The 22156-nt window shown below is 31.3% G+C and overlaps 1 protein-coding gene across 7 annotated transcripts in view; it reads right to left on the reverse strand.

The window, feature by feature from the left end:
* The window catches only part of NAV3 (neuron navigator 3), a 718003-nt gene that overhangs the window by 187828 nt on the left and 508019 nt on the right, over positions 1–22156 (reverse strand). For all 7 annotated transcript variants that reach the window (XM_036236231.1, XM_036236227.1, XM_036236233.1 and 4 more), the window contains 2 exons: positions 13898–13970; positions 11268–11451 (listed from right to left, as the gene is read on the reverse strand). In XM_036236231.1, the coding sequence (XP_036092124.1) occupies positions 11268–11451; positions 13898–13970 (257 nt within the window). The remainder of the gene's footprint in view (positions 1–11267; positions 11452–13897; positions 13971–22156) is intronic.

Consider the following 22156-nt stretch of genomic DNA (forward strand, 5'->3'; position numbering starts at 1 on the left):
CTTGAGCATGGTTTTTAGCAGACAATTTATACCTCTTAATTGTAATTTTCTTTTATAAGGTTGTATCCTAAAAATGCAGGAATTATTTCCTCTAAAATTCAGTGAATATAGGTTGAGAGGAAATTAGGACTAAGTTAACTGCGATATATAAAATAAAATGTGTGGAAATAAAGTTTTAAAGTAGGGATTTTTAGAAAAAATAAACTTTGATGATAGTAAAACACATTCACTAAAAATTTTAAGGCAGATAGATTGAAATATTATTTCTTTGAATATCCTATGATTGCTAAGTGTTGGGATTGTACAATATATTCAGAATTAAGATTTAAAGAATTCTTTAAACCAAATTCTTCCTTTAGTACAAAGATTTTCCCTTTGTAGCAGCATCCTCATGCAATGTTATAAAATGGTTACTGACAAGTAACTTTAAGAAAGAGGGTGGTGTTCAGCCACTTCTGCAAAAATACTTTTGCACCTCAAAATCATACATATTATTTCAAAAATATTTAAGACATTTTGCAACAAATATACTCACATCAAGGTAAGTAATAAACATGCTTTCTTCCTAAACTTAAATTTTACTGAGACTTCACTGAAAACAATTATCGCCTAATACATTCATGAGTCAGAAACTTTGCTTTCATTTACATGTGTTTCTTTTTAGTAGCTGGGCGGTTGAAATATCATCTCGAATGTATGTGAAACAGGTTACTGTAATAACTTATCCTATTAGTGAAATATGGTATGTCAATATGTTATAAACTCTGTCTTATCTGAAATCTCAACTGACAGTTACTAAAGCCACCTGCATGGTTTGCTTTTGTTGAATCTCAAAACCGTAACCAAATACAGAGATGCCTATGTTAGATAATTACTGCATCCAAGTCTCATGCTCTTTTAGGAATGTAGAATTTCAAGATAAAGGAGAACTCAGGAAACTAGGATCATATTTCTTTTATAATGTTACCATAATTTGGACTTTCCACAGGACTTTTACTTACATGTAGCTCAAAACTACATATGCCATGAATTATTTTCATTTACAATTTTCAGTATGGAGTAAAATTATATCACAGTGCACTCAGTGCTCCATTCCAAAAGTTCATTTTCATGCAACCACCTTAAAAAAATTGGATTCTGAAAACCAGTAGACAAGGTTATTTTGTTAAGCTGAAAATTTAAATAAATTTTGGCCAAATTTATTTAAAGACAACTTTAATTTTTTGACAAAATTTAAAGACAATTTAAAGATAATTTAAATTATTGACAAAATTTGTTTATTATAAAGACAACCCTGATTAGTGAAAAATCTAGATTATTTAATACTTCTAAACACTTAAAAAGTGTTGTAGTAAGCACAAAATATGTTAAAATATTTCTTAGTAAACATGTTTACAAAAATTATCTTTGATTATTATACTTATAAAATAAGCATATAAATGGATGTTTATAAAGTGTTTGAAGATCTATGAGAAAGTCTATTGTATAGAGTCTTCATAATTGGGCTACTCTTGATTTACTGTAAAGTACAGATAATCACCAATACAATCAGTTTCATATTATTAAGGGGTGGCTCAAGTCTCAAAACATCTGATAGTGAGCTTTGGTTCAAAGTCTGCTCCACAGCCTGGCAGGGAGAGAAGAATGATTTTATTTATACATCTTATGATACCATGAGACTAAGAGGCCAATCAAAAAGGGGGAGAAGTTTGGGGTGGTCAGAAGTATAAGTGTAGGAAATACAATATGAAGGGGCAAATGTTGACAGTGTGCTTTATAATAAAGAAGAACTTTATTATGGTTAAAGTCTAATTGGCAAGACTCAGGTGCAGAAATCTCAGTTGCAGAAATGTGTAAGTCGCTTAAAGCCAACTCTGTGCCTACTTTCATCCTGATTATAATTCTGTTTTCTATATAAACTTGACTATCAGAAAATAATTCAGTGGTCATAATGACATGATGATTATGATTTTTGTGACAGTTGGATTTTCCATTTGAAGTCAATAAGTTGAAATTTTGAAGAATAATCTTTAGTGGAAAACATTAATATGTAATAATTTCATATAATAAAAATTGCTGGTATAATAATCAAGTCTATAGTACCAATACTCTATTTGAGAAGAGAGTGACCCATAAATACTAAAAATCAAATAGAAACAAATAATTTCTAGTGCTTGGGAGAAAATAAAATGTATAAACTGGATATCAAAATGTCCTGTGGTAAAATAGTAAAGAAATAAACCACAGAGCTCTACAGTGACATGCAAATCACATTAAAAAAAAAAAGATTTGATAGTTTTAAGGCCAAATTATAAAAACTAGCTCGCCATTGTTTTTATCTAGATATTTATGTCAAAAAGCATAAATTTTAACTTAAATTCTCTAAATTCTCTAAATTAGGCCCCAGTCTAATGCTGTAAAATATGTATTTTCACAATTACCTTGGAAAGATAGAATATAATTATGATGTTTTCATCTTCTACCTGGAGAAACTAAGTTAGGTTAATTGATTTTTATTTTGTTTTTTAAAAAAGGAAAGATATAGGAACCAAGATTCTGTCTATGCCTTGTGAGACTCAGACTCATGTATTATTTCCTTCTCCTTAATGTGATGTCACCAACGTGTTGATAAAGAATTAATAAAGGTTTAAGTTTACAGCATCAAAGATAACAGGAGAGAGGACAGAGGCCATCAATGGACAAGAGGTTCTGGAGAACTTAAAATAAATGATGTTAATGGAGAATGCATAGTAAAGAAAGCCTCATCCTAGTATACATATGGAGAGAGGTTGAAGTCTAGAACAGTAAGGAGGCAACATGGACAAGTGAGGTACAGATAAAATGATGACATGACAAATAAAAGGGAAATTAAGCAAATGTTCATGTTAATCATTATGGATGACCAATCATAGCCAGATATAAACAAACCAATTAATTCATCATCCAAACAAATAAGAAGTAATTTTAACAATAACTGAATAATCCCAGAAAAAAGATGCCAGCAGAGAGGGTTCCATTAGTTTACCTGGACTGATCCCTCTAAAGGATCATTAAATATGCCGTGGCCCATTCTTAAAGTTATCTATGAGTTTATGATTCATTCAATTAAATATCAGCTTTTAACAGACATTCACGGAAGGCCTTGAATAAGAAAGAATCAGAGTGTATGTCTTGATTCTGCAGAACATATTTATAATTGCCAAAATAAAAACACTCCATATGTGTTAAAACTTTTAGAATTGACCCATGCTAACAGCTTAAAAGAATCTTATGTTTACAAAATAAAATTTTATGAAACAATCAAAAATGGACAGAGGTTGGAAATTGTTGGTGGATGAGGCAGAATTGCTAATATCCATGTTTTATAAAACAGAATGCCAAAAGATATTCTACAGATGATTGAGAAAGAATTAGAAGTGCTATTTCATTATATAAAGTTAGACACCTAACCAATAAATGAAAAGAGTGAAATTTAACTACACCAGTAGCATCCCTAGAAAAATATGTCTATATTTATCCTCTCCAATTCCTCCTTCCTGTTTTAAATTGAACAGATTCCAATCAAGCTCTTACAAGCCTCTACTCCAGTGGAATTGCTCACATCAAAGTCTCCAGTGCAAAACCCATGTGTGAGTCAGTTCGCAGCACTCATTCTACTTATGTGCAACATTTGATGCAGTAGAGTTCACATAGGTAGGTAGGTAATGGTCAGAAACATAAACTCTGTGGCCAGATTGTCTGGATTCAATTTACAAATTAGTCACCATGAAACCTTGCCTGATTTCATTGATCTTTCTATTTTTAGTTTCCTTATCTGAAAACTAGGATTAATAATAGTACAAAAGCCACAGGGTTGTTGTGAAGACTTAATATGTATATAAGGTACTTAGAATGGTGACCAGAACAGAATAGTGGCTGCACATAAACTATTACTATTGATCTCTCCCTCCTCCCTGGAACACCTCCTTCACTTGCTTTTCAAGAAAACAAATTTTGGTTTTCTTTCTGCATTACAGGCTGCCTCTTTTCCATTTCTTCTATAGATCTCGCTGTCTCCCTGATATATGTTTGTTGGTGAGCTCCTGATTCCAGTTCTTAGTCCTCTCCTCTTCATCTATACACAGATTTTGGTGACTCCATCATGTCTAGTCTCATAGCTTTTGCTAATATCTATATGGTGACATTTTCCAAATTTGTGCCTATAGCCTGAACCTGTCTCTTAAACTCCAGTTTTGCAATTCGATTATCTCCTTAATATCTACACTTAAGTATACTTAGTACACATTTCAAAACTGACATGTCAATAAGTGAATATTTGACCTTCTCCCTACTTTGAATTACTTTTATATATTTAATGAAAGTTAGAAATGAAATGGACAGAACTGATCAGAGAAAGTAAGAAATGTGGGAACAGTGATAAGGTTGACTTAAGGTTTGTAATGTGGGTCTATATATTTTATTAATATATGTAATGTGATCTTAAAGTAGGAGAAGGGAATATGAAGTAGTTATCTGTGTGTCTATCATTTGCTAAGTGTGATGCTAAAGAGGCACTTTATACACATTATTTCATGTGGTCTTCTCAATACTTTTATGAGGGAGCTATTTCAACATTAGAGGTAAGGGCACTGGTATTCGAGCTGGCTAAAGTCACTTGCCCAAAGCTATACCATTGGGAATTGGCAGGCAGAATTTGAACCCATGTTCGCTGATTAACAAAAACTATATAGATGCCGTTTCATCCATAACAACAGTGGTTGTCAGACTTTTTAAATATGGAATAATTACACAGAACAGAAGAAAAGTGTGTGCGTGCACGTGTGTGTGTGTGTGTGTGTGTGTGTGTGAGTATACAAACACTTTTTCAATATTACTACCCTCTTGGTTTCCTAAATTGGTCAACTAATGAATAATTTTTCTATCAATTATTTCTCTTTAGGCATAACAAATCTTGAATTTTAAAAAGATTCATAAATATTCTTTTGTTTTGTTTTGTTTAAAGTTTAATTGATTTATTGACTTTTTTGAAGAACACACTATAAGCCACAACACAGATCTGAATTAAGCACCTAATTAAAGCCAGGTTCTTGGGGGATTAAATTACTAGTGCCTTTCTGTCATCTTAAATTAAACTTCCTTATATATTTTACAAGATATATGACCCCAGGCTGAAAAGCTGTAAAGCGTCCCAATTTCAGAGTGAATCTCCCAGAAGGAAATGATGTTTCCTGGAAAAGAGGCAAATGTCCTCAATGGGGTTCCAAGAGCAACATGTGTGTTAGGGGTCATGGCAATCTTGGAAGGGGCTGAAAAAGAAATAAAGTCACTCAAAGAATATGCACCCAAAGATTTTGCAATTTGACTTGTGAGTCCTGTAGGAGTGCTTTTATCTAAACTGCAAGTGGACATATTCTTGATTTTCTACAAAATGAAAAACAGAAGGGCAAATGATCACCTGTGGAGATCGTAATCTCCCATGTTCCTAAAATAGCTCTTATTTTAGTTCAGAAAAACTTATCACTGCCTTTAAAACTTCTACCATCTGTCAATGTGATTTCTTAGCTACCTTCACTTTCACATTCAATTATTTTCTTTTTTACATGTTTTAATTCTATAAAAAATAAAAAATAAAGTATTTGTTCATGTGATTCAATAATCACTATTTGTAAGTTGGTAAAATTTACCTACTATTTAATAACAGAATGAAAGTCTTTGGACTAAAATTAAATTAGAAGGCCCACATTTCATGGAAAATCACCTCCCTTTTTTTAAGCTTTGAACAAACAGAAAATTTTCTTTTACTTATACTACCATTCTAATAGCTCATGTATGACCAGACCAGTACATAAGAAAAAATAAATTTTAATTTTATAATATTCTTTCACTATAATTCTTTATCTGATATTCTCAGGAAAAGTGTACATTCATAGCATGCATTCTGTTCACTGGTGGCTGGTCTTATGTGCCAGGTGTTGTGGATGGTTTTGGTAAAATAGAACTTTCTATTACCTTTCATGCCAACTAGAATGCTAATTGTTAAAAAACAGATGAAAAAGTATGAGTAACAGAAATTATGCTATTCTGAATGCCTAAGACACATTTAGTGATTGATTTAATTTTTTGTGGTTGGAAAATTATAGAATTCATTTCTACCTTGTTTTTTTAGAATAAGATATAGTATTTCCTCCACTTTGTAGTTAATACCTACAAAAAATAAATAGGATTTCAACTCATCACTTTAAACTAAAATATTTCTCGAGAAAGGATCTTTAATCTACTCCTTTTCAAAATAGAAAGATAGAAGAAACTGGTTTTGTCCTTTGTATTAAGTAAATGCAAACTGGATACTTAACATTATGTAATATAGCAAGATGTTTAATCTTTACCCATACATTCCTTTCAGAGATCACTGATAAAGAGAAAATCTAAGTTTTATGCTAAATATATTCAAATATTTGAGAATTGATGACTTGATTAACCAAGTCTTTATTACTCCAAATATTACCAAGTATTTCTCTATGAAGAATTTAAGAAAAAGGAAAATTTGAGTCCCACCTTTATTGTAATACAGATACTACAAGTGGATAGATAATTCAAGTCAAATGATGAAAGATATCAGTGATCAAGGAACAAGTCTGCCTGCATATATGCATATATCATCAATTTAAACCAATAAACAAGGCCATATTAGGATTAATCCAGAAGCACGTGGCTTTCGATAGCATTTGCCCCTTACAACATTAAATTATATTGACAAGATGAGGGAAAATTTTATATTATTTATAAACAAAATGAATTAGTAATCAGGACATCTTAAAAGACAATACTTTTGTGTTGGATTAGTTGTAGCATTAATGTTTTTTAACTAGTCTGTAATTAAATTTCTTTTTAAAGAGCAGACTATGCTCTATAAGCTGTAAATTAGATGCATCATTTCTGAATACTAGATCAGTTATCTTATTTCGCTTGTCTAAGCAAAAAAGACAGAGAAGTAAGGAGTAAATATAAATGGCTTCATTTTTGTTGAAGCCACATAAGTGACTTTCCACAGCCTAAGCACTTCACTCATATTCACTTTCTTCAGTACCGAAATGCAAATGAACTTGGTAATCTCCTTTCTTATCCCATAGAACCACAATCACATATTAGTTAGTAAAGGAGTAGTACTGCACAGAGGTAGCAACACAAACAGCAGTACATTAATGAATGTCAACCAGAAAACAAAAGAAACGTAATAGCTATAATAATAAATAGATAAACAAAGAAAGTTATAATCAGGGATCAATTGGCATAGAAGCCAACAGTTCCATGCATCTAGATAGTCTATGATAGTTCTGCTATATATCATTTGAAACTTACTGTAGTTCAACATCATCACACTTAAAAATTAGGAGTATTAAATTATCTTTATTATATTAAATTTATGAATGTATGAATTTAATTTAAAATGACTTATAATTATTACTGTAAATCTATTTATAAAGTGTTCCTACTTATAATTGGAAGCAGCTATAATACAGATCACAAATTCATACACTAATTCATTTAAAAAATAATTATTAAGAACTTACTGTGTGTAAGGCCTTGTGCTAACTCCTTTGAATACAGTAGTGACTAATACATAAAAGTACTGCTATCCTCACAGTACTTAATTTCTAGAGAGGAGGAAATGGTAATAATAAACAATGAATATAAAATGTAAATTGTAGGTTAGAGGATAACTAGAGTTAGAGAAAAAAGAAAAAGTACAACAAAGTATTACAATGGGGAGTGAAGATGGGCAGCTGGAGGTGTTAAAAGGGTGGTTAAGGTAAGCATCAGTTAGAATGTAACACTTGAGCAATTAGCTTGAAGCTAAGAGATTTAGCCAAGCAACTATCATAGGAAGAGTATTTCAGGCAAAGGAATTAGCTAGTGAACATTTCCTAAAATAAGAGCAATGCTGGGCTATTTGAAACCATTGCAGGGCCTTGAGCAGGGAAATAATACATGCTAGGTATATTCAGTGTTTTATATGCACTGACCAAATGAATGCCTGAAACAATCTCATGAGACTGGTACCATTTTCATTCCCTTTTAACAAATGAGAACCTGAGCACAGAGAGGTTGGGTAATTGCCCAAGTTCATACAACTAGGAATTGGTTAAATTGGATCCAAGTGCAGGCAGTCTGATTTTAGGAATGAGGTCTCAGTCACTAGTGCTCTAGTTGCTGCATGAACAGGACACACACGTGCATGCACAAACACAAACACACGGGAGTAGAAAGGAAGCTGAGAGACCAGCAGAGGAGAGTTTGTTCTCCACACCCTATTTTCTCCGCTCTTAGATATTTTACTGATTAACCTTTAGATCAAAATGTCTGTTTAAATGAAAGATGTTCAAATTAATGGAAAACATTTAAAGCTATTTTCAAAACAGCAAAACTAAATCAGCAATTCTTAATGTATAAAATAAATATTGTGGAAATATACAGCTATGCCAATTTAAATTTCTTTAAATTTATTTTAACAAATTTTAATTTGTTAATTTATTTTAAATAAAATAAATGTTAATTTATTTTAACAATTTATTTTAACAAAGTGAATATATCAAAAACACACTGAACTAAAACAATATTCCCTAAATTTTTTATTAATCTACAAAGAAAAATATGAGAATGTTTTCTCACTAAACATTTAGAATAATATAGGAACTAGTCATTTACAATATTTACTTAGAAACACCTTTAGAATCAATAGGAAGACTTCATAAATCATGATTTATGACTCATATCTCAAGCAAATAAAGATAATGTGTTACTGGGATTTTTTTCTGTATTAATTATCTTGTTTTTTAAACTTATATAAACACTATATTCCTTTCCTATGTATATTATCACTAAAAGTTTTTGAAAAATGCTAAAAAACAGTGATTGTTATATGTACATCCCTATAAATCTATATTAAATACCAAATCTATATTAATAGAAATATTAATTCTGAAGTATAATATTCTCCAAAACATACAATAAATATTATCAAAATTAAGACTTGAGCTCCTCTACATCGGGGTCCTAAGTACTGCATTTAGTATAGTGAGTACTCTACATTTATTAATTATCAATTCAAAAAGTAATTAAATTCAATTTATTAGAAGAAACATTATTTCAGAGTCGATCTCTGTATTAAAGGACACAGGTGAAGAGAATACTTTTCATAACCTTTCAATGAAAAAAATAATATAGCTTTCCCCAAAATGGTCTAAAATTACCAAAATGATGTAATATTATCATGCCTATATTTTAAAATATAATACGATTTCATAATGCACATGCATATCTAGCAAGAAAAGAAAAAAAAATCTCTCCAAAATAATATTAACCTCTGAGAAATTGTGGGCAAGAAATTACACATGGCAGATACAGAAATAGAATGAGGGAAATCAGTGACAAATGATATTCTACATCACTTTCAAAGTCAACATGCTTTGTATAATACCACTTCTTACACTTTTTCAGCCCCTATTCTTGCTTCTATTAATTCAAATGGCTTAAACCAAACTCTAGGAGATATTATTTCCAGCAGTTTTCAAAATCTAGATCTTTCTATAAACCATCTCCCCAAAAATTAATAATAAAAAATAAAAAGATATTTCCTTTTCTCCCCCTCTCAATTCTTAAGAAATCCAAAGAACTTAATTGCAAAGAATTTTTTTTCACTTTGATTCCTGCACAATTTCACTTGACACCACAACAGCCAAGACGAGCTTAAACAGAAGCACATCTACATTATTAAGGAATGAGAAACACCCCTTATCACTCCACAGACTCTAGTATAGTCTATATTTCCAGGAAAACTATGATTTATCTTTATTGACTTAATAATTCACTGATTAGTAAAATCTGCCAAAGGGAACTGAGTTTAGATGGTTATATAGAGAAGGAAAGATTGCTTCATAGGAAGTGAGAGGTAGTTGACTGATGAAAGAGAAGGGGATTTTAGAACTGTTGAATATTTAACAATAAGTGGGGCAGGGTGCTTTGTCCATGTATTTTGGAATTTTATTTTCACTTTTTGAGGCAATGCTAATTAACAAAAACAAACTCAAGGTAAACTGAATATTATTAATATTTTCATATTGCATATTCTCTCTCCTTATGAAAGATAATCATAGCTACTTATTCTCAATGAAGCTAACTATTTGATATCCTGGTCATTGATAAGGAAAAAAATAAGTAGTTTTCTTGAAACTTGTTAATTTAATTCAGTGATCATTTTCTGATGTGTCACTTGGCTAGGTTTATTCAGTCCTCCTTATTTAATCAAATGCTAATTTAGGGGTTGCTGTGGAAATATTTTGTGGACGTAGATAAAGTCCATGGCAGTTAACTTTAAGGAAGAGAGATTATCCTGTGGTAATCTGGATGGGCCTGATTCATCTCTTGAAATTTTTTAAAAGCCAAAGTGAGGATTTCTTAAGAAGACATTCTACCTGTGTATAGCAGTTCAGCATCTGCTGAAGCAGTTTCAGCCTGTCCTTCCTGCTGGGCTGCCTTTAGGATTTCAGCTTTACATTTATGAACATGTATACCAATTCTTCACAATAAATCTCTTAATACATATCTCTTACTGGTTCTGGTTCTCTTGTTGAACCTTGACTAATATAATCCCAAATTGGAAAAAAGCAGTAATGGAAGAGGGAAAAAGTTGCCACTATTTGTCAGCACCCCACCCCAGGCTGTGTCTACATGCACCAATAGACTCAAGTCTGACAAACATATACATGTGTGTATATAAATACATACACACAACAAACACGCAGACACACACACAATCTCACATCGAAAACAGTTTGTTCTTGAACACTCAAACTCCTATGTTTTTCAGACCTGAAATTTTTGACATATTTAATGATTCAATTGATCAAAAGTATCAACAAGAGATAACTACAAAACTGGAGACTAGGACTCAGTAGATCACTCTAAAGTAATTTGCAGAAGGAAGGAACTATGCCATGTTACTTACAAGAAAGACATTTCACACAATTCGATACAAACCACAATCAACTTTAGAAAACAAACACAAATATTTCACCTAAAAAGTGACAAATGTTGCTCATCCAACCAAAAAAAAAAGTGGTTTTAACTTCTATAACATTAGCCAAGTAATCCCATCAGATCAACAGCACTACATAAAAATATTTTTTGAAATCACAAACAATAATCTGTTAAAAACAAGTTGTAAATGGATAAATTAATTTTAAACACTTCCCGTTTCCCTTCCGTACCTGGACTGCATATCTTGCTGGGTTTTGGCCTGACTGGCTTCTGCCTGAGGAGAGGCGTGAGTGACCCGCTGCTGAAGTTCCACCAGGGACTGGTAATACTGCTGTTGATGGTGCTGCTGCTGTTTGTAGCGAGACAAACTGAAAAACAGTCCTAGAATGGCTTTTAGGTTTCCATTTCTTATTTCTGTATCAAAGGAAAAATATAACAACAGTATCATATGAAAAGAATTTTTTTGTTGTTGTTAAAAAATGAAATTCTAGATGTCATTCTCTTAGACTAAATCTATGAAGATAGAATTGCAACTTGATTTTCTCGGTCACAGATTCGAGCAAATATTAATTACTGAAACTTGCTAACAGTTCCAAATAGCTTGATATTTCAGGGACAGAGTGAAGAGATGGAGGGTACAGAGAACAAAGTTTACTTGAATGATGCTCTTTGCTGACCCCAAACTACAATTTTTCTAGAGTTAGCTTCTTCTTGGAAATGGATAAGCTCTTTGTCTTGTGCTAATCATTTGATTTAGCACTCTGCTTCTCTCACAGATACACACAGCTGTTACCAACACAGTGGTGGCTATGAACCAGAGAAAGAAAGCCACTTAAATGTCGGTTGTCCTGCATTATAAATACTGATGGTGTGGGTGTACCTCGTAATAGCAACTGAATTTATAGCAGTCCACATTCCTTCTAAATCACTTACCATCCAATTTATTAAAAAATATATATACATATCTATATTAAATATACTCCAAAAAGTGGAGTACATCATAGGTATCAACTTTCAATGCTTTCATTCTTTTATTTTTAATTTATGTTACATATCAATAAATAGTGAAGATCAATTTACTCATGATGTTAGATAACATCATTGAATAAATAATATTAGAAATTCTAGTTCCAACACATGCATATCCTGTGCAAAGTTTTCCAATATTGAATAAAAAATTAAATGCGCAAAATAAGCTACAATCTGAGCCTAGACATTTCCAAGAGATGGAATTAAAGCTTGAAATAAGGCTATGCGACTTATCATATTTTAAATGAAGCTTGCTATTGGCAATAAAATATATTCTCCTGTGAGGTCAAGATTTTATGTCTCCTTTTTTGGAGTTTAGGGACATTAACAAACTATATTTCTTACTCTCTGATAGTTTATAATGCCACACAAACTATGCAGTGGAATTATTCACATCAAATGAGGCTCTTAATTTTTCTTCTCTTTTTTCTCCCAAGCTTTCCTCACAGTTGCCATAATATAGAAGAGTTGGCTTGATCAATATAAGGCAACAATGTGAGAATATTAATTTTCTCCTATAAACTTGAATGATAGTAAAGAGTTTTTAATTTTTTTGTTACTATGCATGTTTAATTAACTTAGAAAATCATTTTGAGTATTCATGTATTTTTGGAAGACAAATAAAAATCAATAGATTTATGTTAATAAAAGATGTCATATAAGAAGGCAGAAACTTAAAAAAAAAGAGAGAGAGCATTTTTAGCCTGCTTTTAACCATTTAAAAAGTAAAATATTATCCCAGGGAATTTTATCAAATTTTGTTGTTAAGTAACAAATCCACCAGATAGATTTAAACCTAAGCTTCTTGGACATTAATTGTGTAATTTAATATTTAATAAAATATAAATATAAATGATAAAAATGTAAAATAAAATTTAGATATGGTAGAAAAATTAGGAGAAGTCAATAATGCCATTAAATCTTCATTATGTTTCAGAAATCACACAATTCCTCTTTTTTCAATGATGCTAAAATTTTAAAAACTTAAAATTGCTAATATTTCTAGTATCTGTGGGGAAAAGGGCTTTTCAGAGTGAACTGATTATAGTAGAAACATTAACTAACCTAAATGGTCAAAATGTTTAACAGGAGTTAGCATAATTCTTAAATATAATAAATATTCTAATTAAAAATGGTTGTTGATACAGGTCTCAAAGGATTTGCTATTTCATAACTTTAGTAATTGGTTTTTATTAACAGTTCTTGAAATAAAAATATATGTAGATGAAAAAGATTCAGAAAAAGATGATAGAACTAATTACATTTTTTCTACTTTTCTATATTTTAATTTTAGTGATAATCTTTTAAATCTGTAATGATTTTAAAGCCTTGACATATGACAGTTATTAAATACTGTTAGTGCTAATTATTTAAGAGGTTATGATGATTTATTTAAACTTACCAAATATCTAAAATAGGACTATCAACTTGATCATATTATAGAAAAATGTTATTGATAAAATATTTGAGTATTAATTATACTATTTTTACCTGTATTTAGGTCCATATATTATCCAGCACTAAATATCTATCTATCCATTCCATCTACTTAAGACCCTAAAAATACTATACAGTGATAATAACATAAATATATTTTGTTAATCTGCACCCCTCCCATATACTGTCATGTAAAGAGCAGTTTTGGCAAAATATGGAACATATCTAAATAATTAAAGCATACACTGATAACCACTATATTTATGTTCTTACTATTTTAAAACTTTACTGATTTCCTTTATTGTATTAAGGAGCTATGTATCTCCTGCTTTATATTTCTTGCATTACGAAAAAATCTTTTACAAACTTGAGTATCATTTGTGCTTCTTCTTACCTTCGGCAGATAAACCTTGAACATTTACTCCTCTGGCTGCTAGAAAACTAAGGCAGACATCAACATTTTCAATCTGTAACATAAAAAGTAGTGAAAAAAAGCAACTTAGAGGATTATTTTTAAATAAATAAATGAGCTAGAATGAAACCACAAAGAAAGATAAAGAAAGAATGAATACTTTACATTCATTTCATACTAGAGATCGTTACCAGAGTTTAACTAGAATTATTTTGGCTAATTGCAGAATGAATATAAAGCTTGCATTGTCCAGTTTGGTACTTACAAACAATTCATAATGGCCTGATTAAGAATGGCATTCTTACAGATTAGCAACCCACCTACTTGACATAAAACTAGATTTTCATGATCCACAAATGAGATTGCTTCACAAATGCTTCTCAACTTAATCATACATATAGGAGGAGACTGTTGCTTGTGTGTCTTAGAATGTTAGGATATGCATAACTGAGATTCAACCCATAATAATTGATAACTATGCTGAAAAATAAATAAGATGGACAAAGAATTGACACAACATAAAAGGAATGAAGCATATTCTCATCCTAAACTACAGCAAGTCTTCATTTTAAAACTATTTCTACAGTTCAGTAATTCTCTGATTAAATAGAAGTATTGCCTTTGTAATTTAAAAGAAGGATGCCATGGCTTTTAAATAGCTTCAATATGATAACCAGCTTGTAACAACTTAGCATGACAAATAAACAAAAAAACAAATGACTGATTCATGTAGATCCACATAATTGATCTCAATATTGGCCATAATGTTATACAGCAAAGTTAAACACCTAAGTCTTTTTTTAAAAAGGGTGCAAGAAAATAGAATGTTCTAATTCTGGACAAATAATCTTTCTGGGTTTTTTTTGGGGGGTGGGGGTGTTCCATAAAACTTAAAATTCTAAAGTAAACAGGATATTTAAAGTTAATACTTGGCAAAGTATTTTTTCTGTCCACTAAATTTGCATCAAGAGCTATATATGAGGATACACAAAGTTCTGCCAATGTCCTCTCTAGCTTAGTTTCATAGTAAAGTCACAATGTCGCAATAAATAAATAAATAAATAAATAGAATAAATTCAAGAATCTGTCTTTAGAAAATGGACTATTTATGTTCCTTTTAAAACTGTAATGTTATGTAAAATTAAAGTAGTAATACCTAATGAAATGCTCTTTGCTTCCAAATGATCACAACTAAAGTCTATATATTTGCTTTGAGAAAAATTCACTTTTACATTGATTCATTTAAAAGTATTACTGAAATTAATCTACTGAAAAAATAATAGACTTGAAGATGCTAAATACAACATGACCAAACACATTGTGTTTTGCCCATCAGCATCTTAATATTCAATAAGGATGTGATGCTGAAATACACTTCAAATTCTTTCCTTTCTTCACATTTCAGTTTGCTACCAAAAATTAAGATTATATAAAGAAGGAAAAGAAGAGGAAACAAAATAAGAAATGGGGCAAATTCGATTTCTAGTGTATCTGTCTAAAGTATTCCTTTAAACTTATTTTTCTCGGGTTCATTAAAGATAAATAAAAGAGATATGTCCAGTAATTATATGGCTTAATATTAAGACAGTGAATTGAGTTAAATATTTAAAAATGATTATCATGGTAGTATTGATGTTAATTTCATAGAAATTATATGCCTTTTATAGAAAGTAAAATGACTTCTGGCCCAAACATATATAATTTACTGCAAAAATGTTAATAGGCTACGACTGCTTAAATTTTACTTACTTTTCTTATTTGAACAGAGTAGTTCACTGAATGAGTAAGAAAAAGTTAATAAATAGAGTCTATAATTAAGTTGGTAAGATAGCTTTTTCAGCTGCCATTTAAACCACATAAAAAAATAATAAAATTAACTGATGCCTGGAGTGGGTATTAGTGACAAATAACTCTCCCTCAACATGCCCCATAAATTAGAAAGAGAAAATAAAAGGGCCCTAATAGAGGCAGGAAAAAAAATATATACCCTACATTCCTTTCATATTTGTTTAGGAGTATTCAATCTTTTGTAATACACCCTTTCAGTCACTCACTATTTATAAGAACCAACAATTTGAGATAATTAAGTTACTCACTAGTAGTTATATAACAGCAATAAAGTACCTGAATACAAAATTTTCAATATAACTATTAACGGCTAGTTTATTAAAATGTATTTATTTAACAAAATTCATTGGCCAAAATTAATTTCCCAATAGTATAAGAACATAATAAATAGAACTTAATTTCAAAGTCCTATAAATTCAATCATGGATGTTAGGATTACACTATACTTTACACATAGCAAAAAAGTTATAATAAAAGAAAGTATCTTTGAGAAATCTTGTTAAATGTCATTTATATGATTAGCTTCCTTATCTGAAGCATACTTTAAAATAATTTGAGATGACTTTTTTAAATTTGACCATCTAACTGGTTTTATTAAATGATTCATGAATGGAGCAGTGTCCCGTCTATCAGCTGGAAGGGCAAACTATATAACAATGTTTTTTGATGATTATTTTTTATTTCAAAAAATATTACCATATTAAGCCACAATTATTCTTTGATCTAAAAACCTCTAAACTTTTTTTGGTAATTACAAACAGATGTAAGTGATTTTGCCATTAAATTCATCCAATTAATTAAATTCAGTTTTATTTTTCTCATTAGTATTTGAATCAGGTAACACAATTCAAACTGTATTTTAACACCTACTAAACTGGGTTAAATTTTAATTAGAATTATGTTGGGTAACTTAATAAACTATTTCTAAAATTTCGACCGTGACTCATAGCCATAGCAAAAACTACTTGGAATACACTTTCACAAATATAATGGAAACAAAAGTTTTATGGAGCAATACTTACTCTGACTAAATTTAAGTCACTGTGATGCTTTATCTTCTGTTTAATCTTTTTAAATGTCGCTTAAAATCCCTTGATTGATTTAAGGATTCAGTAATGGAAGGTAATCCAAGATTTGAAAAACACTACCCTAAAGACCAGAACATTGCCATGTCTACCGTGCTTCTTTTGGGGGGATTTACTATTTAATGGTTAATAAAAAAAAACGTGGAAAATTATCCTGAGAAGCAAAGTCTCAATAAGGCTTTAATAAATCTGTTAACTGACACACAAGCAATGTTCAAAACACTGGCTATATAATCACGTAGTTAATTCTTAGGATACTCTTACAAATTGTGTCCTTACGTCTAATAGCTGAAAAAAAGAATTTCACTTCTTTTCAGTCTCCTTTAATTTGTCTAGACACACAAATCATTTTGAAAAGGAAAGCAACTGTTGAAATTTGAGTCTACCCTTTAATAAGCAACCAGTTATTTGACCAACAATTATTTCAAAATTACTAGTTTATCTGACAAAGTCAAACTTTTCTTGAGCTCTCCCTTCTTACTACATTTGGTCAGTGGGCACATAGAGACATGTGTTGTTTTCATAGCTATGTTTATTTATTTATTCAGGTATATTTTTGATATGAAAATATGTGTTTCTTGAGATTTTGAGTCCCTGGAAGATAGGAACTGAGCTGTGTTTCGTTGACTCACATATTTTCAGCAGCCTGTCATGGTGTTTGGTATCTGATAGATGCTCAGTATATAACTGAAAAAGAATAGAGGAAAGAAGGAGTGGTGGCCAACAGTCCTTGTCCTTATGGAAGAAATGAGTATAAAGGGGAGAACAAAAAAATTACTTGATTTAGATGCTACATGTTAGATCCAGTTTAGGATCTTTGAAAATATACTAATTCCCTATGCCTGACCCCAAACAATAAGAATCAGAAATTCTGTGGGTTAGGCTGGACATCAGTTTATTTTCAAATTTTAACTCTTAATCTCAGTCTATCTTCCTTTTTACAGATTAAGTAACTGACTTCCAGGGATCACCTCACACAAAGACAAGCAAAAGAAGTCAACAGAAGAGTATGCACTATGCTTAACTTATATGAAATTTAAGATCAGCAAAACAAAACCACGAAAACAGAAATTAGAATAGTGATGAACTTTAGAGGAAAGGGACACCAGGGGTACAGGTATGCTGGAAGTGGCCTTTGTTTGGATCTGAGGTGTGATTACACATAGGTGTATACATATTTAAAAAATTAATCAACTATATATTTAAGATGGGACTACATTATACACTTTCTGTTCATTTTACTTCAATTTCTATTAGAGTGATTTACACTTTATGTATGTTTTACTTGAATTAAAAATAAGATCAATGTGATTGCCCCCTTGTTTTGTTGAGAATAGATTCATAAAAGAATAAAATTATAGAGATCTGTTAGGTGGCTGTTGCTGGTATTAAAATGAAAGATTACAGTGTTTCAGACAATGGTGGTGGCAGTGAAGGGGATGAGAAATGGCCAGATTCTGGATATACTTTGAAGGAATCTAATGAGAAGATACAGCATATAAGAAAAAAAGAAAAGTCAAGGAGGACTCCAAGGTTTTTGGCCTCGGCAAGTAGATGGATGAAGTCTCCATTCATTAAGACAGAAAAGGACACAGATAAATGTTAAGAAGTTAAGTTTTAGACATGCTGTCTAGTCTATTTGACATCTAAGATTTTCCGTAAGCAGTTGGACACACAGCCTGGAGTTCAATCAAGAGGTTTGGCAGTAGAGATCTAAATTTAATGGCAGTTGAAGCCATGAGGCCAGAATAAATCACCAAGGAAGAGAAATCAAAATTGAGCCCTAGGATACTATAACTGGAAAGAAGAGGGGGAATCAATAGAGGGCACTAAACTCCCTTAATGCAGCAATACAGAGAAATTCATTCTAATTTCTGTGGGTACCACATTTCTCATTTGTCTCAGGTCATAGTCACATCATGGATGATCACCTCCAGGACTTTTATTTGCCCAGTACTATGTCATGCACTATTTCTTGGGTTATTCTCTTTGTGGCTTATATTTTATTGGCATGGGACACTTACATTGCTTTTCTTTTTCTTGTTAAATTTAAGCACAGCTAGATAACTATAAAATATTGACTGCATAAAGAAAATAACTGAAAAGTTTCTAAGTTCTAGATTCCATCAATATTTAAAGAAGTTTTAAAAAGTTTGGGCACACTGAGCCTTGAGGATTTGTGGGATGCTATGGAAATCCTTAATGTTATCATAATGACCAAATGAAAACATGGTTTTGTTGGAGTTAATCTGAAAATGAACTGCTGTGTATGTTTTTTTTAATGAAGACTAAAAAAATTTAATAAAAGTTGGTCTATATTTTTAGAGCTGGGTGTTTTCTATTTGTATATTTAATATTAGTAACTGGGAACACTACCATTTAACTTTGTTTATGCCCTGTAAAATTAAACCATTTATTTATTCCTTCATCCATCACTTATTAAACTTATTTTATGACTGGAATTGTGCTCAATGCTATAGATATAAATTTTAATACATAATCACAGTCATATTTTCTAAAGTGCACTGACTGATTTCCCATATTTTCCACTATTCCCATGAAAAACAAGAGTCATTTTTCAAAACAGAAATTGTTTTGACTGTCTAATTTCATAATTGTACATTTATCTTGGCCCTTATAAACTTACTAAATATGAGCATATGTATTGTTAAATCACAAATTGGGTTTCAAATGAGAAATAGAGTGTGTGTATTAGAAATACTTATATGCATTCATTTTAGTGTTGAATGAAATATTTCAAAAAATGCTCTTTAATGAACTCATATTCCTTAAGCTGCATGTTTTAAGGCATGTGGCCTTTTAGTATTTTTATTATAATATTGGTATAACCTGTTTTGGGAAATATAACTGGAGGCATCTCTCACAATATTGACAAAAGTAAGCCCTGCATATTCACAGGTTTCTTTCACTTTACTTACAGATATTTAATAAAAATTACATTTAGGTAGTAAATATCTAGGTATAATTAATGTCAACTTTATATTTTGTGATAAAATTTAAAACAAGGCAACAACATTGAGCAATGAAAGGTAAATTTATTCAGCAACTACTGACTGTTTATTATGGGCAAAGAGCTCTGCTCGAAGGTGAAGGAATATAAAAATGAATTATAAGGTATTGACCTTTGTGAGCTTGTAAAATTTCTGGAGACAAAAATGATTCATAAATTAACATAACACAGGAATAATATGATAAATTCCAAGAGAGACTTATAAACAACACTCTTTGGCAGTGAAGAGACTGGACTTAATCAATTTTAATTACAGATCTGGGGAAGTCTTCACAGCAGTCATTTGGACTAAGGCTAAGTTCAATTTTGATAAGCTTAGACAAGCATCAGGAGGAGAGCAGGCACACCTATCAGAGCAACCAAGAGCAAAATTGCTCACAGGAATGCTTAAGAATAGATCATGCCAGGCTTTACTTTCTGCAATTACGTTTACAGAGCTGAATTTAGCCTGGAATTGAAAAAGCTCTGTTGCCCGCCAATAAATTCTCTAAAACCACTGCAATATAAAAAGTTCAATAATTATAAACCAGGTAGTGGGCATAATAGTTCACAGACTGAGTTCTCTCTATAGACACAGTGCATCCTGGTTAGGGCGAGTCTGAAGTGGGTAGCACTGCTGTCGTGATTCATGATAAAGAATGTCTAAAAGAATATAAACCAATCTTAACTTTCTCTGGATGGTGGATTTTTTATGACTCGTGCTATTTTTGATTAACTATGCTTCCTAATTTTCATGATAAACGTGTACTGTTAGTGTCATTATATGAATTAAATAAATGGGATTTCGAACACCCCCCCCAAAAAAAAAAAATAAAGATAAGGTGACTTAATTTGAGCAGACTCCCATTCTACCATAGAATCCAAATGGCTATATAGATTTTAGCCAAAGATTTTGGTCAGCTAGACAGTTATCTGGAGGATTAAAATAACATACAGTGGTATTTTTGTATTGGATACAATTCTTAAGATGTTCATTTTCATTTATTCACTTAATAATTATTAGTTCATTAAGACATAGCCAAGCCTCTAAAAATATATAGCTTTACAGAAGAGAGATGGAGAGGAAGAGGGATAGGGAATGGGGAGTGGAACGGGGAGAAAGAGAGAGAGGGAGAGAATTTCAATATAATGCGATAAATGTTTTGGTCAGAGAAGCACACACAGAGAATCACACAGAAGGGTCTAAATCTGATCACAGATCAATGGAACAAAAAAGGAGAAAGTTATCAGTAACTAAGATTTATCTAAAAGAGTTACAAAGATATCTTCTGAAGTTGCCATTGCTATATCCTTTTGCAATGACAAAATTGTTGGTCAGAGAATTGAGTTGACATGCTACAGTCCACAGAGAAAGAGTATGTCAAAACCAAAGTCCATGTCATTAACCTTCCGATATTTCAGCTTAAAAGAAAGTCTGAGCCAGTCCCTGAAAAGTTAGGAAGGGTCAACCAAATAAGAGGATGTCGTGTGAGGTGAACTCAAGCAAGGAGCACTACATGAACTGGTCATAGTTGAGAAAGATCTATGTTAAGGGACCTGATAAGAATTCAGAGAAGCTCACTTAAATCTTTCTCCACAACTTCTTTGTTTATTAATGTGAAAATAGGCCTCTCCAAAGGTTTGTAGCCTTCAGTCAGTTTAAAGAACCTGTGTAGGAGGAGAGATCAGGAAGAGGCAACTCCAGAAGCAAGAATCTTGGAATGTGGAGAAAAGAAGTGGCGGGAGACAAGGCCACACAGACAAACGGGACTAGATGAAGAACATCCTCCAGGCCTTGCTAATGGTCTGTGATTGGTCTTGTGTTTTAAACAAAACAAAGAAATAATCAGTATTGCATTGAAGACATACCTTTTATATGACCACGCAGCACGTACATAGGTTTATTGATAGAGAGTAATAAAAGTCTCAGAAATCAATTTCTGTCATACTATCTGCAATGCAGTCCGATTTTTAAAAAATTCTATTTTAGAATATTTCATTTTAACATACAACTTGTAACATATTGACTTCATAACACACTATGTGAATAAACTGCAAAAACCCTATACTAAATGTGAAGAATAGAAGCATTTTTGAATGCTTCTATTGAAGCTACTTCTTTCTCTCCCATTCAACAACCTAGCACAGGAGAGAAGTTCACACAGTTTTAAGCACGTATGTTATTTATTCCAAATGCAAAACCTTCACCATAAACTCTGGTAAATTTTATATTATTTTTCCTTTCAATAGAAGTTTAGAGAGATTACATACTTTTTATAAGTTTTTATAAGAATTAAT

This window comes from Rousettus aegyptiacus, unplaced genomic scaffold (genome assembly GCF_014176215.1).
Source record: "Rousettus aegyptiacus isolate mRouAeg1 unplaced genomic scaffold, mRouAeg1.p scaffold_m13_p_2, whole genome shotgun sequence".
Lineage (NCBI taxonomy): Eukaryota > Metazoa > Chordata > Mammalia > Chiroptera > Pteropodidae > Rousettus > Rousettus aegyptiacus.